We start from the raw sequence: 15,812 nt of genomic DNA, 5'->3' as shown, positions 1-15,812 counted from the left end.
CTCACTAGGGTGAGATCAAAATAAATCTTAAAAAGGAAAGAAGCTAAATATGATTTTAATCAATCCCACTGAGAGTGCATTGTTTTTATAAGAGTTATTTTTCTACAGAAGAGTTTTTGTTTTGGTATTTAGATTTTATTTATGTTCTATTTATTATTTATTTATTTACATTTTATGATTTTATTGTAATATATTAATATTTTTCAGCACACATTACCCCGCGAACCAGCAGGGGTTTGCGAACCTCGCTTTTGGTAACCCTGCCTAAAATAAACAAAAATGTAAATTAAAGAAATATATACATTTTTAATGATTTTTCCACATAAAAATAATCGAATATGTTTAAAATATGATACGCTAAGTGAAATAATTTTATTTTTAGGAAATTGTTGGACCAGCAGAAAGAAAAATCTTTGAAATTATATAACAGCAACTAGATAATGTTGATGTCATGTCAATGTCATGCATGGTAAATTCTACAATAAATATAATTATTAAAAAAAGAAAATATAAGAAAAATACCTTTTACATAACTTTTGCTTACAAGGCAAAACACATTCATTCCGGAACAGAAGATTATTTCTTGTTTCTGTCCGGTCACTTTAAGCAGAAGACTAGTCGTTTCCCGCCGGACATATACAGATGTAGCACCGGTTCTGTGAGTTTTGTATCGTTGCTCAGATCAGAACAGATCATATAAACAGCGACATCAATACACTTGAGGTTTCATTTGAGTGACAACAGAAGGTACAGTTCACCCCGTCAGAATGGCAGAAAACATGGTAAGTGTCTGCTCGTGCGTGCATTAATGAAGTTTTAGTGAAGTGTGTCATCCAGTGATGAGGCAGCAGAAATGTTAGCATGATGCTAATGCCAAAATCCTCCAAAAAACATTAAACACTATAACATTAATACATTATTCGCGTATGCGTTTCATCGATGTGATTCATTTTTCTTACGATTCAGGGCGGAAGTTTAATATTTCGATAGAAATGGTGTTTGTTTTTCTTGGCAGAGGGTTGATGAAAACAGTGTCAGTTGAAGTCAATTTAAGTTAATGCTAGCAACATATTAAAGTCAAGGAAGGGATTTAAATTTAATCATAATTAAATAATAATCGTATTAGGTTAGTCAACATCTTAAAATAGAAGGTTGTAGAATGGTTTTAACTGTTTTACACACACTGACTGTCGAGTTAGGTAACTAATTCATATGACTTTATTGACAGAAAGGTTTGGTACTAAAAGACAGCAAAAAAGGCGTTTTGCAGATCGGTCTTTAAGCGGCGATTAAATGGATCAAAATGAAGGCGGTCAAATACCATTTGTGATTGGAATTTAAGTTTTTTTGTGCAGGATAGTGAGACCAGATACAGTAGCTCTGTGTTTTAATAGGATTCCTGTGACATGGCTCGAGTGGCTACTGTGTCAGATGTCCTTCTGCCTTCCAGCCACCTGTTTTCTTTACACAGGCAGACAGAACCTAATATTTATTGATTGTTCAGTGAATGTTTTGTGTCTGGACAACAAACATACCCTTTGCATTGCCTTAACCATTGTTTATTCTTTATTCATCGACAGATCATTCGTGTACAGTCTCCTGATGGAATGAAAAAAATCCCCTCAACGAAGCGGGAGACGGCTGCCGCTTTTCTCAAAAAGGTAGAAAACAAGCACATATTTAACTCTTAATTACCTTAATGCTGCATTAGCTTTCACCTGTCACATCCTACCACGCACTTATATTTTACTGTTTGTATAACTGAATGATATAATTTTTCCCGTTATCTCCAGTTTAGATCTGACGGTAGAGATGGGTGATATAGGTTTAAAACAAATTGACATATGAATAAAACACTTAAACACAGACAGATATAGTTAAATGTTTGATAAGCTTTATCAATCGGATGAACTGGAGCTTTATAGGAAGACGATTCAAAATGTTTGTTGCAAAAATGTAACTTGGGATTATTAAAATAAATGAACATAGACAGTTTCAATTGATTCACAGAAATTTTATTGAACTAAGCAGTGGTTTTTGCTAGTGAATGTCAAATCAAAGACACAAATTGGGATAGTAAAAACATTGGCTGCGTCCAAAAGACGTCAGGGCACGTTCCAAATCAATGTTTGCTTTACTTCCTGATTCCTGAGATACCTGCATCTTATCGAATTTCAGAGGCAGCTTTGATGTAGCCTTTACAGCCTTCGATTTCCCACAAATCCTGTGGTTGTGCATCTGCAGGGAAAGTGATTGGTCAAGCAGGGCTTAGCTGAAAAAAATTAAAATGGCAAAAATAAAAAAAATTGGTTGAAATATAGATGTGTGTAAATTGAAGTTTCATTTTCCCTTTCAACAACTTTGATGACATTTTAAGCTAGAAATTAATATTGCAGTTTTTAATTATTCAGTTTATTTTTGCTCTGTTTATATTTCAAATGTAATTCCGTTACGTCATCAATGAAGCTTGTCTTCTTTTTAGAGGTATCTGTCTTCGCCCATTCAAGTTGATAGGACCCAAGTCTTGCATGACTGAAATAACTGCACTGAGGCGTCGCAAACATGGCCATCTAGTGACGCATCTTCCCTTAAGGGTCTTTGAGAACTCTACACAACAAAAGCACAGTGTTAGCAGTGATGAAATTGATTGTAAAATTAACTTGGGGTCAGATATTGTCCCTTGAGAAAAATAAGTTTCAGACACTGTCCCGTTGCCCTCAATAGTTATAAAATCTACACTCATAGCACCCTGTTTGTATACAAGCGTTTGATGTTTTAACTGGATTCCACATTCTTTGACAAAAACGTTTTGGCAAGATGAAAAATTCAAAAATCTTTTTTAAAAACTTGGTTTTAAAAGCATGCATCAGGTTTATTTCAATGCACATAGTGTATTTATGTTAATTTTATGCAATAAAAAAATTATATTTGCACAATTTTTATGATAGTTAAGACTGAATGGACCTGAGAATATCAAATGGTGTAACCACCAATTGCGCCAAAGAGTGAGAAATAGTCAATATTTTATTCACCTTGATGGCATGTAAACATAATCATCATAAAAAAAAAAAAAAAAAAAATATTTGTTATTTCTAAATGTAAATTTTAATGCGTTTTTGTAATATTTGTCCTGACATATGCTGAAAACAGCTCTGTTTTCTAAATAATCTCTCACAAATAATATATAAAAATGTATGTAAAAATAATCATATTACACTAAACTATATGATTATATTTTATTCCACCTTTTTTTATGAATATATTTATATTTTTATTAAAAAAATACTAGTTACACCCATTGACACGGACCGTTTACACCACATTGACATTTTTGCAATATCCCCCAAATATTCTTTCAAAATGAATTAAAACCAGAAATTTTAGACTTGGTCCTCAAAAAAGAGAATGTATGCAAGTAATATGCAGATTTATTTTGAAATTTGAACCCTTTTACATTTAATTGAACCATATGAACATAAAATTATTAACGTAATAAAAAAGAAAAATATTTTTTTTGGCCAGTTTTTGCCTTTGTTTAACAGTGAGCAAAGGACAGGAAACTACAGGGAGGAGAGCGGTGTATGGGATCGGCAAATGACCACAAGCAGGGGTTGCCAAATGTGCAAAAGCACCACATGTCGGAGCGCTGCCCACTACACCATCGGCTCCGACATAAATATGTCTTTTAATAGCATATATGACATTATATTTACAAATGATTAAACAAATGGGTATTCCTTACATTTGAATGCAGTGTTTCCCATACATTGATGTATTTGTGGTGGGCCACCACAGAATCAACACTGGCCCCCACAAATAGAATTTTCATGATTCCCATTTACATTTTTATTTCACTATTTAAAACAGCTTAATTCGGCTTAAAATATAATTTGATATATAATACAGATCAAATACAGATACAGATCAAAGAGTAGAAGTGAAACATATTTCAGGGGCCAACACTAGATCAAACGCAAACACGACATGATGACATCACATATATGCTAATTAGCAAGTGACGTCATCACCACCACAGTCTCCTCAAAATCCTCTGGGAAATACTGGAATGTCTTATCTTAAAACCAATAGTAAACAGGTTGTGGTCACGGAAGGTCTGCATTTGTTAAAAATGTGCAAGTAATATATATTTCAAATCAATATTTAATGTTCCTTACCTTACTTATGAGGTAAATAGCTGTGAAATAAGCGGTATTATATACATTATTATGTATGTATTATTATGGCATCTAACTTTTATCATATAGTAAAATGCTGTAGGTTGTTTGGAGCAGAGTGAGGTTTTATTTGCCTGGTGTAGACACCGCAGACCCCATTAAAGATTCATGTGTCTCTGCAGGACGCTGAAGGGTGAGCTGGCGATCAATGAAGGCCGTCTCCCTGTTTGATTTTAGCATCAAAGAGAGTCAAAGGATCTAAAAGAAAATATAAAAAGTGTGCATGTGCATCGTAACACATTTTCCCGTGTGTTTCATTCAGTTGTATTATGGGCTTGGAACGTCATCATATTGCTCTTCTGGTTTTTCGGGTTCATGCTACATTTTTGAAATCATATCCATTTCCAATGTGTTGTAAATTACACTTAATGGGTACATTTATATCCGAACACCTTAAGTGGTCAGTAAGAGCTTCACTGATTGGATTAGCAGAGATACTGGGCATCAACTGGGTGTTGGGTTACCTTATGGATGTCCAGGTCTGATGGACACTCTCATTCGGCTGAGATTACACTGATGACTTTCTCGAATATCGTCCTTTATTCTTATTAAAACATTCACCTGATAGTTTCTTGTTTAAATTATGAACTAGGTTGCCTGACCATAGATAATACCTTTGTGTTCCTGACAGGTTGCCAAAGAGTTTGGCTTCAGTTCAAATGGTTTCTCTATCTACCTGAACCGGGACAAGACTGGAGAGATCTTGTCACAGAACAAGTCCCTTAGCATCCTGAAAATCAAGTACGTATGTACAAGAATCTGAGTTTATTCTTTACACACCTGTTTGTGTCTTAGTGGTTTACACGCAAATGTCTTTCTTTGTCATCTAGGCATGGCGACATGCTTTTTCTCTACCCCTCCTCTGCTGGAACATCCAGCGAGAATATGGACACAGCTCAGCCGCACACGTCCTCTTCCTTCCCCTCTTTTCCTTCATCTTCATCATCCTCAACCTCCTTATCCCGCTCACACTCTGCACCACAGCTCCCAGAGGATGAGATTGACCAGTATCTTTCCAAACAGGAGGGAAAGATCTACAGAAACAAAGATCCCCAGCTGTGAGTTTACCTTTATGGTTCTTCCAGGCCCAATGAAATGTACTAGGGATGTTAACAATTAATCGATCTTCGATTAATTGTCGATAAGAATTAAATCGATAAAAATTAACGATTGTCGACAAAGCAAGCACGTGTGTCCGGCACCTGCGCAAAGCACATACACAGCTGGTGAAAAAATTAAACAAGCGCGAAGAAGTTAAACTAGCCATGATCACAACGATGCTTGATGCCAAACACTCACTTGGGCTTTATAACCTCATTCGAGACGAGGCTGGCAGCTAACGCAACGAAATGGCATCCGCAGAGGATCTGAGAGGTTCCGATGCCGAAAATCTAAACACAGTTAGGATACTGAAAGCAAAGACCCTCTTCAGGGACGCCTGCAAGATTAGCATAGCAACGCTGCTAATGCTGCTTTACACAGGGAAGGAGACCAGAAGCCGTTTTTAATAAACAGATTAAAATGTAAAACTTACATTCTGGCAAGAAACTGTTAAATGTAAACTGTAACTGACTGTCGTTACACTCTGAACACCCACAACATATATCATTGATCATCATCATTACTGGCTGAGGCGCTACACGCTAAACACTGTTGCGGGTTTTCTAATGGAAGGTTGAAGTCTTACAATATAAGCATCTTTGCTGAAAGTACGCCGCAGGTCTAAAGCTGAGGTGACGACCGGAAAAGTGCCCTTTGTGTGCTTCTTGGATATAATTACAACAAGTGATGTATCAACGACTCAGAAAGCAAGGTGAACAACTAGAAAAATAACACTTGATGATAATGAAAACTTATTTTGTCATGGACACACGGACTTTCATCCAACTGTGCGGAGTGCCCGTTATGAGGCGGAGTTTACTGTGTCTATTAGTCATTATATTTCATTACGAGATTCAATTGATGATTTTGATCAAAACACCAACTACATTGACTCATTTTACAATCCCACTAGCATGTTATTTAGACAAAATAAAAACGTTTAATTCGCGTGAGGAAGCTGGCATTTTTACGCACACTTTTATGTCATTGGCTATATGTCACTGCTGTAATGGCTTATTGCACTATTACTGTTAACGATTATTCGATTGATTGATTGATCGTTAATTTAAATGATCATCGAATATGGGAAATTGCATATTTTGACATCCCTAAAATGTACTGTATATACCTGCTGTGCTATATATTGGAGCTGTTGCATTATTTAGCTCGGTAAATAATTTTAAACAGTATGAGAACTGCACAGCCTTAGGAGGCTTTTTTGACCTTGTCATTCATGGCATTTATTAACATTGTTTTACAGGTGCCGGCACGGTCCTATGGGGAAATGTGTGCACTGCGTACCTTTAGAGGTAAGACAGTACCATCACCAACTGAAAGATCTAGAGATGCTGTTAATTAAAAAGTTTAAATTAATTGCAAAATTTTAAATCGTTGACAGCTGTTAAAAAAACCTTTTTGATTAATAAAAATCAGTTGCTGATTTATGGTATGTTCCTTCTTTAAAAATAAGAGATGCTAAAAGGGATTATATGCTGAAAAAGGTTAAAGGAACATTCCACTTTTTTGAAAATAAGCTAATTTTCCAACTCCCCTAGAGTTAAAGATTTGATTCTTACCGTTTTGGAATCCATTCGGCTGATCTCCGGTTCTGGCGCTAACAATTTTAGCATAGCTTAGCATAATCAATTGAGTCTGATTAGACCATTAGCATTGCGCTAAAAAAATAACCAAAGAGTTTCAATATTTTTCCTATTTGAAATTTGACTCTTCTGTATTTACATCGTGTACTAAGAACGACTGAAAATTAAAAGTTGTATTTGCTGGGCGGATATGGTTGGGAACTGTACACTCATCTTGGCGTGGCGATCGGGGACTTTGCTGCTGTAGCATGGCTGCGGGAGGCGCAGTGATGTTACACACTGCCCGAAAATAGTCCCTTTAGTATCTTTCAATAGCAGGGGACTATTTTCGGGCAGTGCATAATATCATTGCACTTCCTGCAGCCATGTTACGGCAGCAAAGTCCTTGATTATTACGCCAGAATGAGAGTATAATTTCTGGCCATATCGGCCTAGAAAATTCGCAGCTTTTAATTTCCCGTCAGGCTTAGTACACAATGTAACTACGGAAGAGTCAAGTTTCAAATAGGAAAAATATCGAAACTCTTTGGTTATTTTTTTAGCGCGATGCTAATGGTCCAATCAGATTCAATGGAACGTGCCAAGCCATGCCAAAAATAGCACCGCCAGACCTGGAGATCAGCTGAAGTGATTTCAAAACGGTGGGAATGGAATGTTTAACTCTAGGGCATATTTTCAAAAAAGTGGAATGTCCCTCTAACACAGTAATAAAGGCAATCATAATAATCAAACCTTAATAATAAAAATAATTGTTTGATTTTAAAGCCTTTTGATGAAGACTATCTGAACCACCTTGACCCACCGGTCAAACACATGTCCTTTCACGCCTATATCCGTAAGCTCACCGGAGGAGCAGACAAGTGAGTTTTCCCGAGAACTCGATTCGAATAACTTTTTTTAAGACCAATGGAACAGTGTGATGAGTTGAGTTTCTGTCTCGCAGGGGAAAGTTTGTGGCGCTTGAGAACATCAGCTGTAAAATTAAGTCTGGTTGTGAGGGACATCCGCCCTGGCCGGAGGGCATCTGTACCAAATGCCAACCCAGCGCTATCACCCTCAATAGACAGGTATCCACCTCCCATCAGTCTTTCTATCTTAAAGGTGCCGTAGAATGTAAAACTGTATTTACCTAGGCATAGATGTCATGGTAATGACATATCATTAGCCTCAAACACTATTGTTTCCTCATCATAGAGACAGAGCGCAGCGCGTCATAACCTGAAAACCACGCCCACCGGGGGGAAAACAATTCAACTGTCTCCATTGACTTTGTATTGAGAGAGGCCGCCTCCTTGTCATTTCTGGCTTATAACAAAAAACAGAATAATGCCTAAAAGCTGCTGTGTGACAATATATACAGCTAACAAGCCAAAGAACCCAGAAATAAGTTTTTTATAAGCCGTTGAGCTCAAAAAAACGAGCGTTTACAGACAGAAAAGTGGAAACAGGCAACTTTTCATAGTACTCATATTAGTAGAACTGCGTCCACTAGGGGGAAACGTAGTCGGCGATCCACTTTTTTCTCCTCAAAGGCAGGGTTTTACGGCTTGACAGTTTATAAAAATGTATTTCTGGGTTCTTTGGCTTGTTAGCTGTATATATTGTCACACAGCAGCTTTTAGGCATTATTCTGTTTTTTGTTATAAGCCAGAAATGACAAGGAGGCGGCCTCTCGCAATACAAAGTCAATGGAGACGGTTGGATTGAATTCCCCCCCGGTGGGCGTGTTTTTCAAATTTGCATAACTGCGCTCTGTCTCTATAATGTGAACCTCGTACTTGCGAAAAGCCAATGAAAAATAGGCCAATAAAACACTGACTGTGACAAAGTTGTTAAAATGCTAAAAACAAAGTTTTGACTACTGAGTTAACGCTATATGCTAGCATTCAGGCTAAATTTCTACTAACGACATTACAGTTACGTTTTGCAGGTTTATACTGAAAGAACACAAACAAACTTAATGTGAGCTACTGATGTGAGCCTAGTTGTGAAACAGCCAATCAGAGCAGAGCGCCACATTATTTATTCATGACCTTTCCAAATAAGGTAATAATTGACCATTTACTACTTAAGGGCAAATCCTAGGGTTTTAAATAGACGTGTAAAAATGTTTCTGGATAATTTTTGCACTTAAAAAAGTTGCATACCTTCTATTTAGATATCAGAGAACAATTTAACTCGTTCCTTGCCATTGATGAGTTATCTCGTCAATCCGCAATACCGCTATTATCCACTAGGTGGCGATCTTCCGCAACTTATAAAACCTGAGAGTATCGCCCAAGGGCAAACAGCTGTATGTCCATTTAAGTTTTGAGAATCGCTCTGCATCTGATCTCTATCAAAAGTCCTTTACAAAAATTGAATTATCAAAATTTGGTGTTTTTGAAGAAACCTACCCATATTTGAGATGTGATAAAAAAATATCTAATGAGGGTATGATGAAACGTTTTTTTTTTTTTTGGAGGGAGAGGGTATGTTCTTTCGTTTACTATAGTATGTTTATATATTTAAAGAATATTTTTTTTCTGGGAGGCATTAAACTTTTGTGAAAATCTTGAAAAATGCTGGCGGGGACAGAGTTAAATTATTATTTCAATGCATTCTTTCGCACCTTTAAACATCTTCTCTTTCACCCAGCTTTTACATTTTTAGATGAACTCTCCTGCAATTGATTTGTTGGGCTGATATAAGCTATCCAGTTTCTGCTCGGGCAAGTAAATGAGAGCTCCCAGAGGGACAGTGTTGCGTTTCTGTCCACATTTTGACATTTTTTCCTGTTGAAACGGCAAAATCTTGTGTTTCAGAAATATCGACACGTGGACAACATCATGTTTGAGAACCACACCATTGCTGACCGTTTCCTTGACTTTTGGAGGAAGACTGGTAACCAGCGGATGGGCTACCTGTACGGACGCTACACTGAGCACAAAGACATCCCGCTTGGCATCCGTGCAGAGGTGGCTGCCATTTATGAACCCCCTCAGGTGAGAGAGTCTTTTCTCAACCTTTTTTTACAGCAAATACATAGTCGATATAAACAGAGAACTCGTACGCACTTGTTCAACTTGTTGAAGTTATTAAAATTTAATCAATAATCCATAGCATTTCGCTCCCATTTTACAGCAGATACAAAACTAGCATTAGATGTATTCTCATGAAATTGTTAAGCTGCAATGTTATCATATGAACACAAGGGGGCAATAGAAGAGTAGCTTATTGCAAATTTATCTGATCAATACTTGGTTTACAAGAATTTGCCGGCCAACTAACCTTTTGTTGTATTATACTGTGGTATATCATCAAACTGTATGAGGTTATTTTGATTGCATAAAGTCAAATGTTTTCTGATTTACATTTTCTGTGCTTCCTACTCAGATTGCAACCCAAAACAGTTTAGAGCTGATTGAAGATCCCAAGGCAGAGGCTGTTGAGGAGATCGCCGCCAAGCTCGGCCTACGAAAGGTGGGGCCTTTTCCATACCTCACAAAATTAGGGGCTTATCCGGGATGAGTAAAAAAATACATAAGTTTCAGTAGAAAATGGAAATTTTAAATGGCGAGAGTGACCTTAGATCCATTCGAATTTTCTGCAATCTGCTTCTGGCAATCAGTAAAATATAATAAGAAAAAAAGACCAGAAAACAGGAGTTGCCACATTACTCATTAAAAACATGCTTAATTAAAAAGAAAGCTGTTTACTAGGGTATGTGGACAGGTATAGACTTATTTCAGTGTAGGTTTGCTCCATACATCCCATTTTCCGATGGGAATTATTTGAGTTCCTCTTTCTCCACACCTTAATAACTTCCATCTGCTCCTGTGATGTTAGCTTGTGATGGATGATGAAGGTGACCGGATCTGTTTTTCACATGCATGCCGTGTTATTTTCAGGTGGGGTGGATTTTCACAGATCTGCTGTCAGAGGACACCAGGATAGGCACCGTCCGTTACACCAGAAATAAGGTAAGCCCTTAAATATCTAATACGTAATACAAACAGAAATTGATGAAAAAAACATTACTTTGACTAGCTACATGGTGTGTCTCAATATCATGAGTAATGGATTGACATTTATAGGACACGTACTACTTGAGCGCGGAGGAGTGCATCACAGCTGGACACTTTCAGAACCAGCATCCTAACCCGTGTCGGCTTTCCCCAGACAGCCATTTTGGATCCAAGTTTGTCACAGTGGTAGCAACAGGTACAGGTTTTATCTTTTACATGCTGATGTTCGGTTGTCATGACTCCTGTGCATTTTGATTGAGGTTTGATTACACACATTTATAATAAATTAATGAATTTATAAAATGTTGCCCTCTGGCACCATCTCACACCCCTCAGTTTAAGAAGCACTGCCCTAAACAGTGTGTTGACACATTAATTCAACTGCTTTAGCACATTCCCTGTGTGTTGACAGGTGGTCCCGATAACCAGGTACACTTTGAGGGGTATCAAGTGTCCAATCAGTGCATGGCACTGGTAAGGGATGAGTGTCTACTACCCTGCAAAGACACTCCTGAACTGGGTTATGCCAAAGAGTCCACCACAGAGCAGTATGTCCCTGATGTCTTCTATAAGGTAGACAAAAACTGGCACACATTAAAAACTTGAGCACCCGCTATATATAATAATAAAGTTTAATTTATTCAATGTTTAATGATGAAGTACATTTGAGGGATGTCAGAAGATTAATCGTGATTAATCGCATACAAAATAAAAGTTTTTTGCATAGTTTATGTGTGTGCACTGTGTGTAATTATTTTATATATAAATACACACATAGGGCCCTATAATTTCCGCGATCACGGAATCGCGGACGGAATCGCGGAATTGGCTAATTAACACAGAATCTAGTATTAACGCGGAATTTCGCGGAATTTTACATATTTTGAATAAAATTATGTTTTTGTGTGGGAGACGAACGTATGTCTGGGGGAAATGCAGACCAGGGGAAGTAAATCTGGGCGACACGCCCCCTCCCGTGTTTTCAGACCCCCTCCAAAACACTCAAACCATGGCGAAGTGGCTCTCCACGACTCTGCTTTCGTCAGCGAAAAAATAAAGAAATTCGACGCTAAGCACTTAGTTCCGAGCAGGTCTCACATGACTTTTATGTGACCGGAGAACTGTTATTTTGGAAGTTTTGTCAACACTCTGTTCACGGTGAGCGCAAAGATACATGCACTCTCTCATCCACGTCTGTCTCACTGCACCTCGTGCACACGCTTTCACATCTGTCCGAAGTGCGAACACAAATCCTCATGTATTTGTTCAGTTTTATGCATTTCAAGCGAGCTGAGGCAAACTAACTATCCCTCGCATTTAAAATATAATCATCTGCATCATGGCGCCGCGCTCTGTCTCTCTCTCGCTCGCACGTGCAAAGAGCTGCGTGTTCATGCTGTCATAAGTCAGATCACTATCCTGTGTATCTTTGTAAAGTTATATGCATTTCAAGCGATTGTGTATAAAATATGGATCGCGTTCCACTGGATAGATGTATTTAAGGCACTTCTGAAGGCACCACTGCTTTGACACCTTGTTGTAGCCTCCTGCAACACACTAAACAATGCATTGAATTGAGTTGTGTGTGTGCGCCCGCGCGTGTCTAAATGCATCTTTTATAGTCATTAAGTAATCCTGTTATCCAGTTTTTCCCCAAATCATTTACATTTTAATCATTAACATTAAAGGCACACTCTTTTTATGACTAAAATAACAGTAAAGGGTAAATAAAAATAATTGCCAAAAATTAAAACGGATAAAACGGAATTTGCACAAATTAAAACGAAAAAATAAAACGGAATTTGGGAAAAAATAAAACGGAATTTGGGAAAAAATAAAACGGATTTTATAGGGCCCTACACACACGTTAATGTTTGTATTTAAGAAACATTTACATGTTTATTTATATATATTTTAATACATAATCTATACACACAGTACACACACACACACACACACACACACACACACACACACACACACACACACACACACACACACACACACACACACACACACACATATATATAATGCAAACACAAACTTTTATAATTTTGCATGCGTTTAATTGCAATTAATCTTTTGACAGGCCTAATTTCATTTATCTAGAATAATACACATTCATATGCTCATCTTTGGGACATATTTCCATTTCTTGTTGTGTATCATGTGTTTATTTGGTTTAGGACTGTAATCATGATGTTATCTATCATTCACAGAGTTTGACTGATGTTTCAGAAAAGTATGAGTGCCTGTTTATTTCTGTCACTCTTCATTGAACATGGGAATGAACTTGCTTCATAGATAATATAAAGATCTTGCTTTGGGCATAAACAGTTTCATCAGCATAACTTCTGTCAGAGGAATTTAGTGGATTAGTTTACAGTAAGGAATAAAGACCTCTTAACCTTTTAAATCTCTCTTCACGTTCAGGATAAAGACAAATTCGGCAATGACATCACGTATTTGGCCCGGCCGCTACCGGTGGAGTACTTGATCATTGATGTGAGTAATTATTATGATTTTGTTGCACCCTTGTGTGTGTGTTTTGGGGGAAGATTTTCTTCAAGAATATATAAACATACAAATATATCAAATAAAAAATAGACCTTCTGCTTTCAAACAAACAAACATTTCATCCTATCTATACTTTTTCTGCTTATAGATTCTTAAATATGGGTATTTTTCTTTAAAAAAAATTTTTTTTTTTTTGCAAAAAGCTGAAATAATTGCATGTTTGTGAAGGAATTTTATTAGAGATCAGATTCAGAACTATTATCAAAACACACACTGAGTTTAAAATGAGTAAATAACTTTTTGCTTCAGTTTTTTATAGATTTGGTAAGTGTGCCACCTAGTGGATAATTGTGGTATTACAGATTAACATTAAACCTCATCAAGAACACGTTTTTTATGCAAATGTTTTCTCTTAGTTGACGAAATAACTCATCACTGGTGGGGAAAGAGTTAAGGGTCTCATTGCAAACTTTTTTCCAGATCACTACAACTTTCCCAAAAGACCCAGTGTTCACCTTCTCATCCACGCTTCGCTTCCCTATCGAAAACAGAGATGCTCTGGGGGAGACTCAGGTACATAGACTGGCTCAAACAGTCCAAAAGTATCATATTTTAAGTCTGTTTAGTGTACAGACGACTGATTCTTATTTTGCTTATAAAACTACCGTAATCAAAGTTAGAGTGTCATTTCCAGTACAGCGTTCATTGAAGAAACATTTATTGTGTGTTTTCAGGACTTCCACAGTTTAGCGTCGTATCTTTCCCAGAGTTCTTCCTCCTCCTCCTTCCTGAACATTGTCTCAGACTTCCACCTGCTTCTTTTTCTTGTCACCAATGAGGTCATGCCCTTACAGGAGAGTTTAGATGGACACAAAGACTTGTGCACCCTATAGTGACAGCATGCAATTACAAGGGGTCTGTAACTATATTATCTTCTCTGTTGTGTTTTTAGGACAGCATCGGGCTTTTGCTGGATGCAGTGAAGACGTCCAATGAAGAACTTGCTCAGACCTGGAAGAAATCCGAACAGTGGGCCACCATTGAGCAGCTCTGCAGTAAGTCGTCTTGCAATAATGGATTCATAATTTGATGGTGCTGACTAAGAAACTCTAAATTTAGGTAGCACTACAGTCAAAGATTAATATTCGATTCTTCAACTCAGGCACAGTGGGAGTGCAGCCATCCGGATCTCTGGATTATGCCATGGGTGGCCAAGCTGTCCCACAATCCTCTTCATCTGTGTGGTCTTGCCTCCACTGCACCTTCATGAACCAGCCTGGCACTGAGCACTGCGAGATGTGTAGTTTGCCCCGCAGCTAGCGAAATCAGGCTGCGCCGTACGTCCCACAGGGAACAGCAGTGAGAGCGGGTGTGCTTCCCTGTATTCCTGCCGTTTTAGTATGCCTAATCCGTAACCCCTCCCCTTCCTCACTGACTGTGTCGGATGTAAACGCCGATCCCAGCCTTGTGCGCCCAATCCAACGCTGTGAGCTGCATCACTTTGATGATTGATGGTGGATGACGATGGGTTGTACCCATGTAGCACTCTCTGTTTAAGCCCAGGGCATTCTGAGACTATTATTTAGCACTTGGGCAAAGCTCCTTCCGCTCTGTTCATCTCTCTCTATTGCGGTCCAATAAACCTTCTCGGCACCACTCGTAGGACATTGGAGAAACATTATCAATGTTTTTGATGTTAAACTTTTCCCCAACTTACTAAAGATGTTGTGTATATAATAAACAGAGATGAATGCTACTGTTATTTAATTTCAAATGATTTTTTTATCTTAGTTATGTATTGGGAAAAATGCCTTGAATCCCATTTTGATGAACTTGTTCAGTGGGTTCTCTTTTTATCAAAGAAAATGATTTTCTCCCAAATGCACATGAATTTTTTTCTTGCATTCAGTTTTCTTAATTCTTCACATTTGATAGATGATTGGTTTCTTGGAGTGTAAGTGCTTGGACATGAGATTGAAATCTGAATGTTGGGTTTGGGCTCGAACCTCGGAGAGCAGTTCCTAAGATTGTAATTTGACCTTTGACTTTAAAGGGCTTATGAAGCTATGATTTGAATGCAGGTTGGTTTAAGTTTGCTTTGGAAATTTTTGCGCCTTTTCATTGGGCATTTTCCCTTCATCTCACTGGCGTTAGCTGAGACTTGTGAGAGATTTTCTAACGTTCAGCCAATGAGGAGTCTGTATCATGGATTTTTAAATGAACATGTTAACTCCTCTCCCCACCTATCAGGAGACCGAAAGGTTGAAAAACGTTGATTGATTGATTGATAGGGAATGGATAAGATGGAAATATAAAACCCAAGTCTAGACTCGGTCCGTTTGATTGATATC

At 37.7% G+C, this 15,812-nt stretch overlaps 1 protein-coding gene across 1 annotated transcript; it reads left to right on the top strand.

The window, feature by feature from the left end:
• Positions 1-604: 604 nt before the first annotated feature.
• Positions 605-15,217, top strand: nploc4 (NPL4 homolog, ubiquitin recognition factor). The gene is made up of 17 exons (XM_073867131.1): positions 605-782; positions 1,581-1,661; positions 4,867-4,976; positions 5,066-5,293; positions 6,598-6,646; positions 7,703-7,797; positions 7,881-8,004; positions 9,742-9,921; positions 10,313-10,399; positions 10,828-10,899; positions 11,014-11,140; positions 11,357-11,517; positions 13,378-13,449; positions 13,942-14,034; positions 14,196-14,317; positions 14,416-14,516; positions 14,624-15,217. Exons 1-17 carry the CDS (start codon positions 768-770, stop codon positions 14,779-14,781), a joined length of 1,875 nt encoding a protein of 624 aa, XP_073723232.1. The 5' UTR covers positions 605-767; the 3' UTR covers positions 14,782-15,217.
• The last annotated feature ends 595 nt before the right edge of the window (positions 15,218-15,812 follow it).

This window comes from Misgurnus anguillicaudatus, chromosome 4, assembly GCF_027580225.2.
Source record: "Misgurnus anguillicaudatus chromosome 4, ASM2758022v2, whole genome shotgun sequence".
NCBI classification, from domain to species: Eukaryota; Metazoa; Chordata; class Actinopteri; order Cypriniformes; family Cobitidae; genus Misgurnus; species Misgurnus anguillicaudatus.
The sequence above is the reverse complement of the archived record's forward strand: the minus strand, read 5'-3'. Positions and strand labels throughout refer to the sequence as shown.

What these genes read in the sequence shown, in the direction of transcription:
- nploc4 (XM_073867131.1), top strand. An exon ending in TGCACTGCGTACCTTTAGAG is followed by an intron (nt 6,647 to 7,702) that starts GTAAGACAGTAC and finishes TTGATTTTAAAG; the next exon opens with CCTTTTGATGAAGACTATCT. An exon ending in CCAAGCTCGGCCTACGAAAG is followed by an intron (nt 10,400 to 10,827) that starts GTGGGGCCTTTT and finishes TGTTATTTTCAG; the next exon opens with GTGGGGTGGATTTTCACAGA.